Here is a 13648-nt window from a genome sequence, read left to right on the forward strand (position 1 = left end):
CTGCCCTCTGCGTGGTCCTGGGACAATTTCAAGTGGGAATCTAGATCATGGGGTTTCGCTCCTGAGAAGCACGTTGATTGAGATGGATGGTTTAAGATTCAGAATGAAGTGGAAAGATATGTTTTTAGACTATGGAAACGAAAAAGGAAATGGATGCTTACAGAGTCCTCGGGCAAGGCACTGAGCCTGTCTGATCTCTATAAAGTCGCAACACCGTAAGATTAACAATCATTTATTTTGTCATGCGTATCTAAATCCTGGAATAGTAGAATGGCCTGGGTCCACTTTTGAATTTACTATAAAAGCTGCAGGGGGAGCAGAAATGACTCGAGTGACCTGAGTGTTTCTACTTAAAGAAACACTCAGGTCCAGCTTCATATATATATATATTATATAGCCTTTTTGGTATTCGCCTCAAACTATGGTAACTGTGCACCCTTCCTACTGACCAATGGTCTCCGACAACGTGGAATAGTGTCACCTGTTCTCATGTGTGATCTCGCTGTGCAGCACCAGTGTGGCAAACTGTGGCTCGTAAGTGACTCATGTGTACAGATGGTGTTTAAAGAGCTCTCTTTGGAGCCGACTGTGGTCTACGCGGCCCACTTGTGGTGCAGTTATAGCAAAAAAAATAAATGCAAATGATTCAGGTGGTTTTAAATAATGCTTTGAGAATCGTGCTTATGCTAAGATGGTTGAGTGGAAGTTATATGTACGTGACTCCTAATGTTCCCACCTTTCATGCTGTGTTGAGGAATTTTATTTACAAATTCAAATGTTTTAAATTTCAAATTCAAATTTATAAAAGCCTTAACTCTTTCAACAGTGATACACGGTGTTCAGTTTTTTTTAAATAAAGAAATGTCTGTTTTTGTATTTAGTTTTGTTGCATTTGTCATTATTGCTCAAACAAAGTTGAGTATATAAGACGGGCTTATGTGGGAAATGTATTACAATACAATACAGGCAAATTGTTATGATCGTAAATTATGCAATTTAAAGTTGCTTTTAAATAGCAATCTGGAATTGGTTAAGATGAGGGGGAACATTCATCCTGCTCACAACATATGGTTTTGAAAAGCAGTACTTGAAATTAACCTTCGTTCAAACCCTCAAATAAAATAATTGACCTACTACGATCATTCCTCTCTTCACGATCTGCAAACCTCTTTGTTCTCTTTGAAGCCGTTATAAAAGACAAGGTTAGTTACATGACAGCTGGTTGGAAGAGCGACCTTATCCACAAATTACTGTGGTAGAATAATTGTGTATGCATGGCCATGAAGTACACAGTATATTGTACCTTCACACTACACAGGTCTGAATAAAATCAGATAAAGATCAAATCAGTCCGCTGTTTGGACCTAAAGTAATAAACTACACTTGCAGCTACCGTGATGGCCACATGTGCCATTATTTTAACCAGGACTGAAATCTTAAGGATTGCAACATTTAAAAAGTCCTTTATTAATAAATAGAAAGCCAACCCAATTAAACAGGGAGCAAATGGGAATACACACCTGGATTTATTTTCTAAAAACTGCATATTAAAGCAACCGTGGGGAATGTTTAAAGCCCATTAAATGGCCGTTATTGCTGTGATATTAAGATTTCAGATGGGCAAACTGCTCCCCTCATGTCGGGCAACTGTTGTAGCTGAAACATGTAGTGAAAGCTAAAGCATTTAAGCAAAACTACTTGTTTATGTTGAGAAAAAGATCCTGCTTTGTGTTAAAATGTATTTTTAACCCTTCTATTCTATTTAAAATAGATGATAACAGCAGCCAGATGAGCTAATTGGTCAGTAGAGTTTCGTCCTATCAACTCACATCTATGCTTCTGATCCATTTGATGGGCTGGTGACATTCAAAGCGGAGAATGACAAACATCATGTCAAAAGACCACTTATATGTATGTCAGCCATTCATAAGACAACTATCACAGACACTTGTGTTCAACGTGGTCCATTTATTTACTATGCCCTATAATTTTACTTTAATGAAAAATGGGTTTGGCTTATGAGTTCAAAGGTTTCTCTCATGTTGTATCCTCTTCACTTTACAGATTCTGACCCCCAGAAGCAGCCTCGCTAGATGAGCATCATTGTTCTGTGAGCCGCCTTCTATTGCATTAGCACAGCAGATAATACCATTAGTCTGAATAAATGACCTACATCAGTGAATTATGAACAAATGAGAGCATTATAAAATAATGTTCAGTAAACTTCTTTTCAGACTCACAGAGCTTTTCTTTATCCTGATCTTTTTTAATCAAAACAAAACCAAGCTTCTTTGATTCCTGAATCTTACCCAGTCATTGCCACGTGCTGTGCCAAATGCTATGCATTTTGGAAGTGATTTAAAGTCTGTTTATTAGGTCTAAGGATGAAATTTATGATTCTGCTTTTTAGGCTCATGTGCTTTGCAAAAATCCCCGAGATTGAACCCTTCGCTTTGGGCACACATCAAAGTCATCAAACACCTTCAAAACTGTGTAAACTCTGTTTGTATTTCACATTTGTGTGCCTCCCAAGAACACAGCAAACGGATGGCAATTCCTGGTTGAGAAATGAGGAAAAGAGGTAGAGAAAGAAACAAATAAAGACAGAAAAAATAAATGAAGAAATGCCCAACAGCGAGTAGACCATGTACGTTTCCTAATTGACCTTTATTGATCTCTTCCTCTAATCAGGTCATAGATAAATACACACACACACACACACTCCCCCTCTCTCTCAGGGGTACTATCAATATCCCTTGCTGAGACACCGCTCGGGCAGTTTGCATCTGGTCTTAATCACGTAGACTGATGGTCGGATCAGTGAGAGGTAAAAGACCAGCGGATGTAACTGCTGTCTGCCAGTGCATTCATTAAGACCAACACACACATAAACACACACACACACACACACACTCCCAACCTATTAATTAGTCTGACCTTTTGGATTGTGGCACAACACTACATTGTAAATCTTGTACCTTTCTGCAAAATCGATTGCACAGTGGAAGTGAACAATCCACCACATGTTGTGGTTCTGGCTGGTATTTCCTGCTTTAGTCAAGACAGCTGCTTGTTTTTATTGTAATGAAAAGCTGTTTCGGGGTTCTTATGTCAGAGCAGGTCCTGACCCCCCTCGGGTGGGGGGGCGGGGTGGGGAGGGGGGCGGGACAAATTCTGCCGAGAGGCCCTCATACCTGACCTTGGAGCCACGTAAACCGTTGGGCATTGCCACATAGTCACACCTGACACCCAAGTATAGTATCCAGCTACAACACAGTTATTGATGAATGCTGTCATTTATTCTATTTCCAGCTCATTCAAACTCTCCTCAAGATTTCATTTCTCATTTTTATATAAAAAAAGGAGATCTCTTTTGTCTGAATATATGAGTTTCCTGTTTACTGGTTTCAGGGTTTGGGTTGCAATACTTATTTATTTATACAAAATTTCAATTAGAGGGAAGTATTTAGGAAAATATTCATGTTCCTGTGTTGCTTCTCATACTGCGTCACATCCGAAAAGGCTGATATTGCTGCGGCAGAGTTCATTGGAGGCGCTCAGGTGCGTTGCATACAAGTGCTAAAGGTTGTTGTAAAGGTTGCTACAAGGTTGTTTATAGGATCGGTGAAATAACTGGGCCATCAATAACTCAACATTTTCATTTTTTTTTGGTCTCAAGTCAGTCTTTATTGTTTTTCATCAAACTTGCCATTTTTTTATTCGCCGAAGTTAGATGAGAAGATTTGTAACACTCTCATTTTTGTAACACTCTCATTGGTCCGCGAAAATGAACTCCACAGCAAGCTGGCGGTTATCTTAGCTTAGCTTAGCATAAAGACCGGAAACTGGGGGAATCCAGCCTGCTAGCAATTTTGATTTAAAAATAACCACCTTAAGGCTCAGAATTTAAAAACTTTGCAGTTGAGAAATGAATCAGTGGTTTATGCAAATATGACCTGAAAAAAAACCCTCTACTTGAAAAGATCAAGACACGCAGACAAAATATCAGCCCCTAGTGGTGGTCACCGGAACTGAGACCATTTGTTTGGGTTCAGAATTCTGTATGGCCGCAAACAATGGGATAAACTCTTCCCATAGTACACGCCACCACCTCACCCCGCCTCCACCTACAGTACCTCAGTGTTCCCAGACAAATAACATCACAGAGAACCCAATGACACCCTCTGGTAAACCTGAACACCACGCAGCCCTTTGAGGGCTACCGGTTGAAGAAAATTGGGACTTATTATAGGACCACTTTTTCCATCAAAGCTTCAGATTTAAACCCAGACTTTTCTGGCAAATTAGAATGTGAACATGGTTACAGTGATTGCATGAATATTCTTATAATAGAAGAGTTAGTAGTAGCAGTGCTGAAATCATGACTTGAACCCTGACACATGACCTGAAGAGACAGGTCAATCATGACTTGAAGAGACACATGTTCATTTGTTTGCCAACATCAACATACATTTATTGATAGATGTTGTGAACCCTGTTGTCGACGTTTGTGAGCTTTTGGGCTGAACTCGGTTTCCTGTAACTGTCCGTGCGGTCCATGCCCCAGGCCCATGAGCTTAGCTTTCAGAAGATGTAGCAGGGTTTACTAGCTCTGAAAAAAAAGACAAGCCGGAAGACACGTCTGGGTCTCAGCAAGCGGCCTTGACATTTACAGTCTTTCCAGTTTACAGAGCAAGTTCACTTCTTTATCCTACAGAGGTTTTTTTTTCATACAGAAACTATTGCAGAGGCGTTAGGTGTATTTCCCTTGAGTAAAATTACAGAAAATACTTTGTTTAAAGTCCCTCTGCAATGTAGTCGAATAGAAATATTTAAGTAATTTACTTCATACTAATGTGTAGTACTTGACTAACTTCACTTAGTCAAGTCACTTGACTAAGTGAAGTCTAAGTCACTAACTTGCACAGCTACAATTCAAGAGTGACATATTTGTCAGAAATAAGCAGGACTCGTGAATCTTTTCATAATATTTGTGCGTGTTTGTGTTTGGTTCATTCTTCTGTAATGAAATACTGCAACAGACGCAAATAAAACATGGAATTATTTATTTACAGTTAATACGGGATCAGCATCTGAGAGAAGTGGTCATATATATACATAGTGACCAAACTAGACTAACAAAGTCTGTATTTCTGTGTTTAAGTGGTGTGCATGGATTTCATTGAGTGTATAAAATCAGGCACTTTTACCATTTTCTATGGAAAATACAGATTGTCACATACACACGTCATTTTCTCATTTACATACTGTCTATTTACATCACTGATAATTGACAGCCATAATCTTTTACACTAATTTACTTTTTGTAAAGATCTTTTGAATCTGTTTCTTTATACCCAAAAATATGTTTGTTTATTCATTTTGTTCTGTGATTAGCTTGAAAAGCTGTGATTGGATATCTTTAGTGTCTGTTTATTGAATGAGTTTTTGATCCCTGTCAATCGAATCACCCATAATGCATTTTGACTGGAGATTGGAGTCTTAAAACCAAAGTCACATCCCAGAGAAGCATGAGACTGCTATTGCTGTACATGAAAATCCTGACTTAATGGATGACATGCCTCTGCGTAACTTTATGAAAGCTTCAGGTTTTTGGGCAATTTCTTTTCATCAACCGCCAAGACTTAAATTCCTCAACTGGTGACATTTTACAGTTGCTTTTTTTAAAGAAATTTTAAAAAAAAGTATAAACTGATGTGCCAAAATCCCCAAAGTAAATGTGCCACTGGATGTGTTCACCTGTCCTTATCCTCTCAGCCAAATCCGACTCAAGCAGAACACCACAGTGCGCCTGCGGGACACAAGGTTCCCTACATGCATGTGTGCAGGTGCACACGGCCACCAAGGCACAGACACACACACACACACACACACACACACACGTTTGACATAATTCAGCTGTGGGAGTTGAGGAAGTGTGTATGTGTGTGTCTGCCTTTGTGCCCGTGTTTGACCGGAGGCATGTGACCCGTGTTATTCTGTTTTCCCTCGTGCCTCATGTCATCAGTTCTGCTGAGATGTCGTACAACAGGATGTGCACTGGAGCAGATTTACTTTGGCTTATCTGTGTGTAGAAACTCGGCAATGTTGAACTTAAAGATTCATAGTCTACACTCAGCCGCCTGATCAACACAAGTGTCTCTACAGACACTCAAACATCTGCATTTGAGACGGCGGTCAACGAAAAAAAACTCGAATCCAACAAATCTGATCGCCAAGGGCAAGACAATAAGACAATGAATTTATGCATTCCAAGTTACGTGAAGATATTACAAACACATCAAAAGTACCACATATCTGCAAGCAATCAAATGAGTAAGTTTAAAGTGAAAAGAGTTAAATAGTGAGCCAGTTTTTCACCGCCTCTCTACGCCTGAATGGTCACCTCCCGCACACCTGTGTCAGTTAAGTCATACCATTCAGTGTTGCACTGCATGCTGGGAGATGACTTGGCGGCAGGGCAAAGCAGTGTGCGGAAGTGCCTCCTGAAGGTGTCGGAGAAGCAGGCGTAGAGGATGGGGTTGGCGCAGCTCCATGAGTACGACAGCAGCACCACAAACTCAAAAGCTCTGGCGAAGGGCAGCACCACGCCGGTTTGATACAGAGAGCAAAAGTTGAAGGTGTAAAACGGCAGCCAGCACACCCCGAACACCACCACCACCGCCACCACCATCTCCGTCACCTGTCGCTCCAGCCGGTGGCTCTCCTGGTTGGGCGGCGGCGCTCGCAGACGCTGGGCCCTCAGTTTGAGCAGCAGCGCCGCGTAGGACGCCGTCATGACGATGAAGGGCAAGGCGAACCCCGCGACGAAGGTGTAGGACAGGACGCCGAGCCACCAGACGTCCGAAACCAGGTCCGGTACGCACAGGCCCTGGTCGGCCGAGAAGTGAAGCGCCATCGGGAGGATGGTGAGCAGCGAGAACAGCCAGAGGAAAGCCGAGGCGGTCTTGGCGCAGCGCGGCGTTCTCCAGCGGGCGAAGCGCAGCGGGTCGACCAGCGCCATGTAGCGGTCAATGCTCATCGCCGTCAGGCAAAAGACGCTGGTGAACTGGTTGAGGCCGTCCAGCACCATCACCACTTTGCACAGCGCGTCGCCAAACATCCAGCGGTTCTGGAAGTTCTGGCTCGCTATGAAGGGAAGGCCGACCATGAAGAGTCCGTCGGCCAGAGCCAGGTTGAAAATGTACACGGTCGTGGAGGATGACATTTTGTCTAATTTCAAAATGGCGGTAATGACGAGGGAGTTCCCAGCAAGTCCCAGAATGCAAACCACCAGGTAGAGCACGGCCATGGAGATGCCGTAGCCATCGACACTGTCCCCAAGGAAATAGTGGCCATTCACATATGTCTGATTGTCTACAACTGATAGAGATGAGGCGTCCATGCTGCCGTAGCGCATCCAATAATTAAAGAAATTATGATAAAAAAATTAAAATGACGGTCCGGATTCCTCTGCAAGCAGCTCAATGATCTAAAACTCAAACACGGTTGTCAGGTTGAGGAGCACTTAGGCTTCAGCGACATGTCGAGTCCCCCCCACCCCATCCGGTTAATTGTCTCCTCTTTTTATCTATAAAAAAAAAGAAAGAAAAAGAGTATTCCTTTGCGGCGGGGCAGGCGGCACGCTTCTCTCTGATCCACATGTGCGCACACACACACACACATACACTCTCACGCCCTCGAGTAAACACACGCTGTGATGCACAGCACCGTGGAAAAGAGCAGGACGGTCACTCGCTTGCCTGACCACTCTTTCTCCCTGGGAGCCTTTTTATATGTTTTCCCCCCACAGTGTGCCCCCCCCCACCCACACAGTCATCCGTCTCAAGAGACGAAGTCCAGCTTGGCTCACGCCCCTTCTCGGTACTCCCCCAGTCCCTCTGCCGTTATGCGGTTTCCAAGGTAAACCGCGGCCCCATCTGCTGCAATACTTTTGTTTTCATAACTTTTTGTCTTCCTTTCTTCTCGCCCCTCTGCTTCTGTTTACTTCACCCAACCTCGCCATCATCCATTTTGTCTTACTACAGTTCACTGGGGGGTCACACACACACACACACACACACAGACAGATAATAGCACTATCTCGTTGCTGGGGCCACTCACCCTTTACAACCTAGATTGAGAAAATCTAGAGAGGAAAGAGAAGAGCTTTTAGTTCCTTCACATTTGACAAGAGATGCAGGTTTTTTTCCCCCCTCCTCCTCCTCCTCCTCCAACCCTTCCACCTTGGTTTTCCTCACTTCACCTAAAGCAGAGGTGAAAGAAGAAAAGAGAAAGTAGACAAAGAGACGGGTAGATTGGACAAAGTGTGTGTGTTGGGGGGGGTGGGGGGGTTCGGGTTTGCCAAGAGACTCTGGATGATCGATGACCTCCGCCCTGTTGCCGTTTTGACACTCATAGTAGGCTCGTCCCCCGGAAAACCTCCAGTGTGTTCCGCCACCCACCATCAACTCTATACAGTCCGTTCCTCCCATCACTTCCACCCCCATCCATTGTTTCTAAAGACCACATCTGAGAGCTCATTCATCAGACGCCACACTTTTCCTCAGAGACATCTCAAGACAGACCTTCACTCTGGCTTTTGACTGGTTCCAGATGACTGGAAAAATGCCTTTGTAGTCTTAGCTCCTGATCAGGCTGTGGTTTAATTTCTCCCTGGAGACAGCGCTTCATACGACGAGGCCCGCCTCCCCTGACGATTGCTGTTTTGTGGTGCTAAATTTGGAGACGTTTGACAGCTTCGGATTTCACGGACACTGTTTTACAGCGGTGTTCAGACAGACAGGCTGTCATCAATGTTCAAGTGCCGCAGAGCTGTCGACAAGAAAAGCGCAAGTCATGTTGATCTTTCACATTGCCAGAATCAAGGACCGATACTTCAGTTTGTCAGGAATTAAGCTCTTGAAGAGTCGACGTCTGAAGAGTTAAAACGACAGTGATAACTACTGATAATGTCCATTCAGTGAGCTGATAGCATTCCAAATGGGTGCATCTACATCCCTCTCATGAACTCATAACGTACTGCCTGGAAATAATAATAACCATATGATGCTGCTCGATGAAAAGTCTTGAAATTCCACGGAAAAATCCAACAGATATTACTTTCATAGCCAAAAAATCCAGCTAGACCAAAGTCATTAGTATCACTTGTGACACCATAGATGTGTGTCTACATTTTGTGCAAATCCATTTGGTGCCTCAAGCCGTTTGAGAAAAATGCATTTGCTTGTAAAGAGTGTTGCAAATTTTTTCTCAAGGGACATTGAATACATGTCAAGATGTTTAAATGTTTAATATACCATACCTTACGGCAAGGAATTGCCAATGCCCATATTTCTCATTTCTTTGGGGCCCATGAAAATCGGTTGAGCTTACAGGCGGACATTTCCATCCATAGAGCCGTGCTGTGTGAATGAAAAACTGAAACACAAAGACGATCCGCAGTTTGCTTGCAATAATATTATTTCAGCAAAATATGCAGTAACTGCTTCCAGCATACTTTAAAGTGAGAGGAAGCGACAGAAGGAATCCGGAAACTACACACGTTTTTTTGTCTTGTTTTTTGTTATTTGGGTATCAGCGTATTCTCATTTTTTTGTTTCCCAGCAATAAACCCAGCTTGCTATAAACCCTAATTGCATTGTATAAGTTATACAAGTTTCCTGCCATTGCAACATAGCAATGTCAAATATTTAAAGGAATGTAGTCAAAACATTTATCCCGACTGCACTGTAACATCTGTTTTATTAATAAAATATAAACATCTGTCATTCCGTAATCTAAATGCATTAACATATTGTATCAAAAGTGCATGTTAACATCTAGTGGAAAAGATACAATTTAAAACGTAAAAATGAAAACAGTCTAGGCAATCTAGTGCTGTTTTAATGTTGTATTTAGCATAGAATCGTGGGAGGCAAATACATCAGAGGTAAACATTATAGCGTTTTTTCGGAACCACAGAGTAACTGCTTCCTTCTAGAGCCACCATTATTCACAGCTGTATTAGGATAGGATATTTTATATTTTGAGTCAATGCTATGAATTTACAAATTTGAAAGAATTCCATTGGTTGGTTTAGTTTTCAAAAAAAAGAAAGTATTGGTCAACTGGATCAAACACATACAAATATATAGTATCCTGCTGCATTTGGCTGCTGTACACTACAAATACTCACATGAAAAAAATTGTGATTGTTTATGTTTGGATGGTGCTTTATGATGAAAATCACATTTTTAATTCCCATAACAACCAGTGTTGAGCATGAATGCTACAGTGCCTTCCAGGAAACGTATAAGGTTTTACTTTGTGAAAATTCTTAAATATTGCAAAAGTGAATTCAGGGCTCAAACCTGTTAATAATGATCGGTCTTTGTGTCAAAGGTCATTCCAGGCAATTACCAGCGAAAAGTGACTGAGAGCATCCTGTAAAACATCCTGGAAGAGGAACATTCCACAGCAAGATCCCCAGAATCTGTTTCTTGTCAGCAGGCAGAAAGTCCACTAGTGTGCAACTAAAACCCAGTGGTAGAAAACTATCTTAACATAATGTTTTCCTGCCAACGTGTAAATATATACTGATACAAGTCTAGCTTTGAAATGGTACATAAGTGAAGTGCAGTTAAAGTATAACAAATGCAGAAAGTCCCCTAGTGTCTCATAATTACATGTTATATAAAGGAATAATCAACATATAAGTAGCCTTTTATTATTGTGGCGAAAGTGGAGCTAATTCCATATTTTATATCTAGTACTATGGATTAGTTTGATCTCATGTAACATAGTTTATAACTGAGGATATGTGGAATCTCAATTTGTTAAACTGTAAATGTAGTGGATTAAATAGAACAACATTTCGCTCTGAAACAGTATGTTATGTTCCACAACAGTCCGGACCCGGCATAAATATGCAACACTCTTCCCACACACCTGTTCATTCAAATATAACATTGCTTCTTGCTTTATACAGTGTTGGTTTTCCAATACTTATCTTCTTTCAAATTCAATTCCCAATTTTAGGCCATTTAATCTAATTCATTTAGTTTTGTATTTTGTAAATCACAAATAACAAGTTTAGCCATGAGGGCTTTACAATCTGTACACATATGAATGACTTCCTCTGTCCTGGGGAATCAATTTCAGCAAATACATAACAACTTTGCAGTATCAATATATCAAATAATAACTAGTATGATATAATATATATCGTATATTTGTCAGTCGTCTCATCTGCTCAAACCAGCCTTGATGAGAACGCTCAAGCTTGGGGCAAAACCAAAGAGTCTTATTAAGGACGCTGATTGGCTATATTGTATCTCCCGTATTGTTTTTCTTTAATCAGCAACCCTAACCCAGAATCAGAAACATTTATTTTTTAAGGTATCTTGGACATCCAAGGAAATTGTCATGGTGGGTGGTGCATACATGGAACAAAGGGGGATAATGTCCAATTCAATTAACAATAGAGTATAAAGGGATACAAAATAAAATATAAAATACAACATAAAAAGATAAAGTGCACATGAAAAAAAGATAAAGGCAAGCAGATAGCCAACAGTGTTTTGGATAGAGTCAGTCAGTGGGGGACCCGGACTCTGTTAATGAGCCTGACTGCCAACGGGAAGAATCTGTGTGGCGTAAAGGCCTGATGCATAGTTAGTTGGAAAAAAACTATCTGATAAAACGAAAGGAATAAACTTTAGGGAGACAAGCAAAGTCACTCAAAAATCCCTCTCAAATGATGTCCAGAAGGGCAATGTCATGCAACTGTACTATATTTGATTTAATCTGTAATAACACAGTGAAATGTTCCTGCAGTAAAATGTTTTTTCTTCCTCTTTCTTGTATGTAAAATAAATAAAAAAAAAACAAAAGAAGTATACAATAGAATATAATATAATTGAACTATGTTTTGATAAAGGAATAAGGTCGCTCCCACTGATGCTTCGACTTATTCTGTCAATCTTATTAACCAATAGGCTGCGAGAAGAGGCGGGACTTCCTCTGTCAAAGACACGTGTATCGGGAAGTAGGAAGTAAATACGGAGGAGGCGAGCTGCCGCTGGAAAGAAGTAAGTTACTTAAACCTGTAACAAAAAATAACCGAGAACTTAAAACTCGCCTAAATTAAACTTTGCCGGAACAATGTGTTTAGTTAAATAACCCCCGAAATGGAGTTTGAGGGAAATGTAACAGCGTTATTTTACCGTATGAAGCGAGCAAGCATTTAACGGTAGCCGGTTGGCTGCTAGTTTACCTGCACACTTCATGTCCTGTGTGTCCGTGTTTGTAACTCAGGTACACGGACACACAGGACACGCACGAGCCCGTGTCAATCTGTTCATGCACCGCTACAGTATCAATATCAAAACAGACGCAGAACAGAAACACCTGTTTATGTAAAAGGTATAAACTAATGAATGAACAATTATGTTTTTTGCTGTAACCTACAGTCTTTGTCTGGTGATAAGAAGCGATGTGAGCAAACGCACACATTGAAGGTTTTCTTCTTGAGGCCCTGTTACATTGTTTTAACATTTTATTATCAGCCTGTTATATTAACTGGGATCTCGGTGTCCACGTTGTTTGGATGAATGTGACTTCTTAACTGATGATTAATAGTTAAAAAATAATGAGATTAATTTAGCTCCCATGTGACACATCACATCACCGCACCTTGACATGTTCTAAGCTGCACTCAATGGAAAAGTGACGGAGCAAACCCAACAGGTTTGGCTACAGGGATGCAAAAATGTATTCCAGGATATTCGAGTTCTGATCAAACATCTGATCTCATTTGTTTGATGTGTGCTGAAACCCAAACAACGGGTGTGTATATCAGACCGGTAATGCGTAAAGGCAAACAATCTAGAGGAGTCGGCGGAGGCGCGTTCGTTTGGATCACTTGTCATTCTTCTCTATATTTTGTCATCAAAGTCACTTGTAAATGACGGGGACGATCCTGGATGAATTCTCGTTGGAGTGGCCTCATTAAGAGCCAGGGCAGTAACTGGAACATTTCCATCCATGTCCAATTAAATGTGAACGTGCCTGTGTGTCGCTTGTCCAGGTCTGGCACCATGCTGGAAGGCTACAGCCCTGTGACCCAGGCTCTGCTGGGGACTCTGTTCACCTGGGCTCTGACTGCTGCCGGAGCTGCCCTGGTGTTTGTCTTCTCCAGCCGCCAGGTATCGCATGAAAACCACGACGTACAGAAAAAAAAACTGTGTAAAAACTATATATGCGTTCTTTTAAAAAAAGGACCAATTGGCATTTTGGTAGATAAACTTTGCCACTGTGTTGGAAATAGTCTGATGAGTTGAAAACACGGGTGTAACGATTCATCCACTGAATCGATTTTTATTCCTGCGATCCAACTGAATCGATCTGTGCTCCGCAAATCGGCATTCCGGGCGACATATATCAATTACAAATCGATTGAAATGGTACATCATCGATTTGTATCGATTCTTGGAAACTGCACATTGGATTTAAGCACAAAAACTGTATGGATGTGTGTTTGTTTGTTTGTAAGTTTTTTAGCACTTTAGACACGTTAAACGTTACTGGATTCAGTCTGCCTGTCTGTGACGTCATCAGTACGCAGCGGCAGCCACACGAAACTCTG

General features: G+C 41.4%; 2 protein-coding genes across 5 annotated transcripts in view; one reads left to right on the forward strand and one right to left on the reverse strand.

Annotated features, from left to right (window-relative positions):
- Positions 1-5049: 5049 nt before the first annotated feature.
- On the reverse strand, positions 5050-7771 carry LOC120819854 (somatostatin receptor type 5). The gene has a single exon (XM_040177601.2). The coding sequence runs from the start codon at positions 7418-7420 to the stop codon at positions 6389-6391; it is 1032 nt and encodes a 343-aa protein (XP_040033535.2). The 5' UTR covers positions 7421-7771; the 3' UTR covers positions 5050-6388.
- Positions 7772-11975: 4204 nt separating this feature from the next.
- Positions 11976-13648, forward strand: part of slc39a11 (solute carrier family 39, member 11) — a 75518-nt gene continuing 73845 nt past the window's right edge. For 2 of the 4 annotated variants that reach the window (XM_040176771.2, XM_040176772.2), the window contains exons 1-2: positions 11976-12092; positions 13091-13208. In XM_040176771.2, coding sequence (XP_040032705.2) covers positions 13101-13208 — 108 coding nt within the window. In that variant the 5' untranslated portion in view covers positions 11976-12092; positions 13091-13100. The remainder of the gene's footprint in view (positions 12093-13090; positions 13209-13648) is intronic. The other 2 variants (XM_040176773.2, XM_078102757.1) reach the window with 1 other exon arrangement.

Source organism: Gasterosteus aculeatus, chromosome 5 (assembly GCF_964276395.1).
Source record: "Gasterosteus aculeatus chromosome 5, fGasAcu3.hap1.1, whole genome shotgun sequence".
NCBI lineage: Eukaryota > Metazoa > Chordata > Actinopteri > Perciformes > Gasterosteidae > Gasterosteus > Gasterosteus aculeatus.

Bases quoted from the DNA above. Each gene is read 5' to 3' on its own strand.
- LOC120819854 (XM_040177601.2), bottom strand. From the start codon at position 7,420: ATGCGCTACGGCAGCATGGACGCCTCATCTCTATCAGTTGTAGACAAT.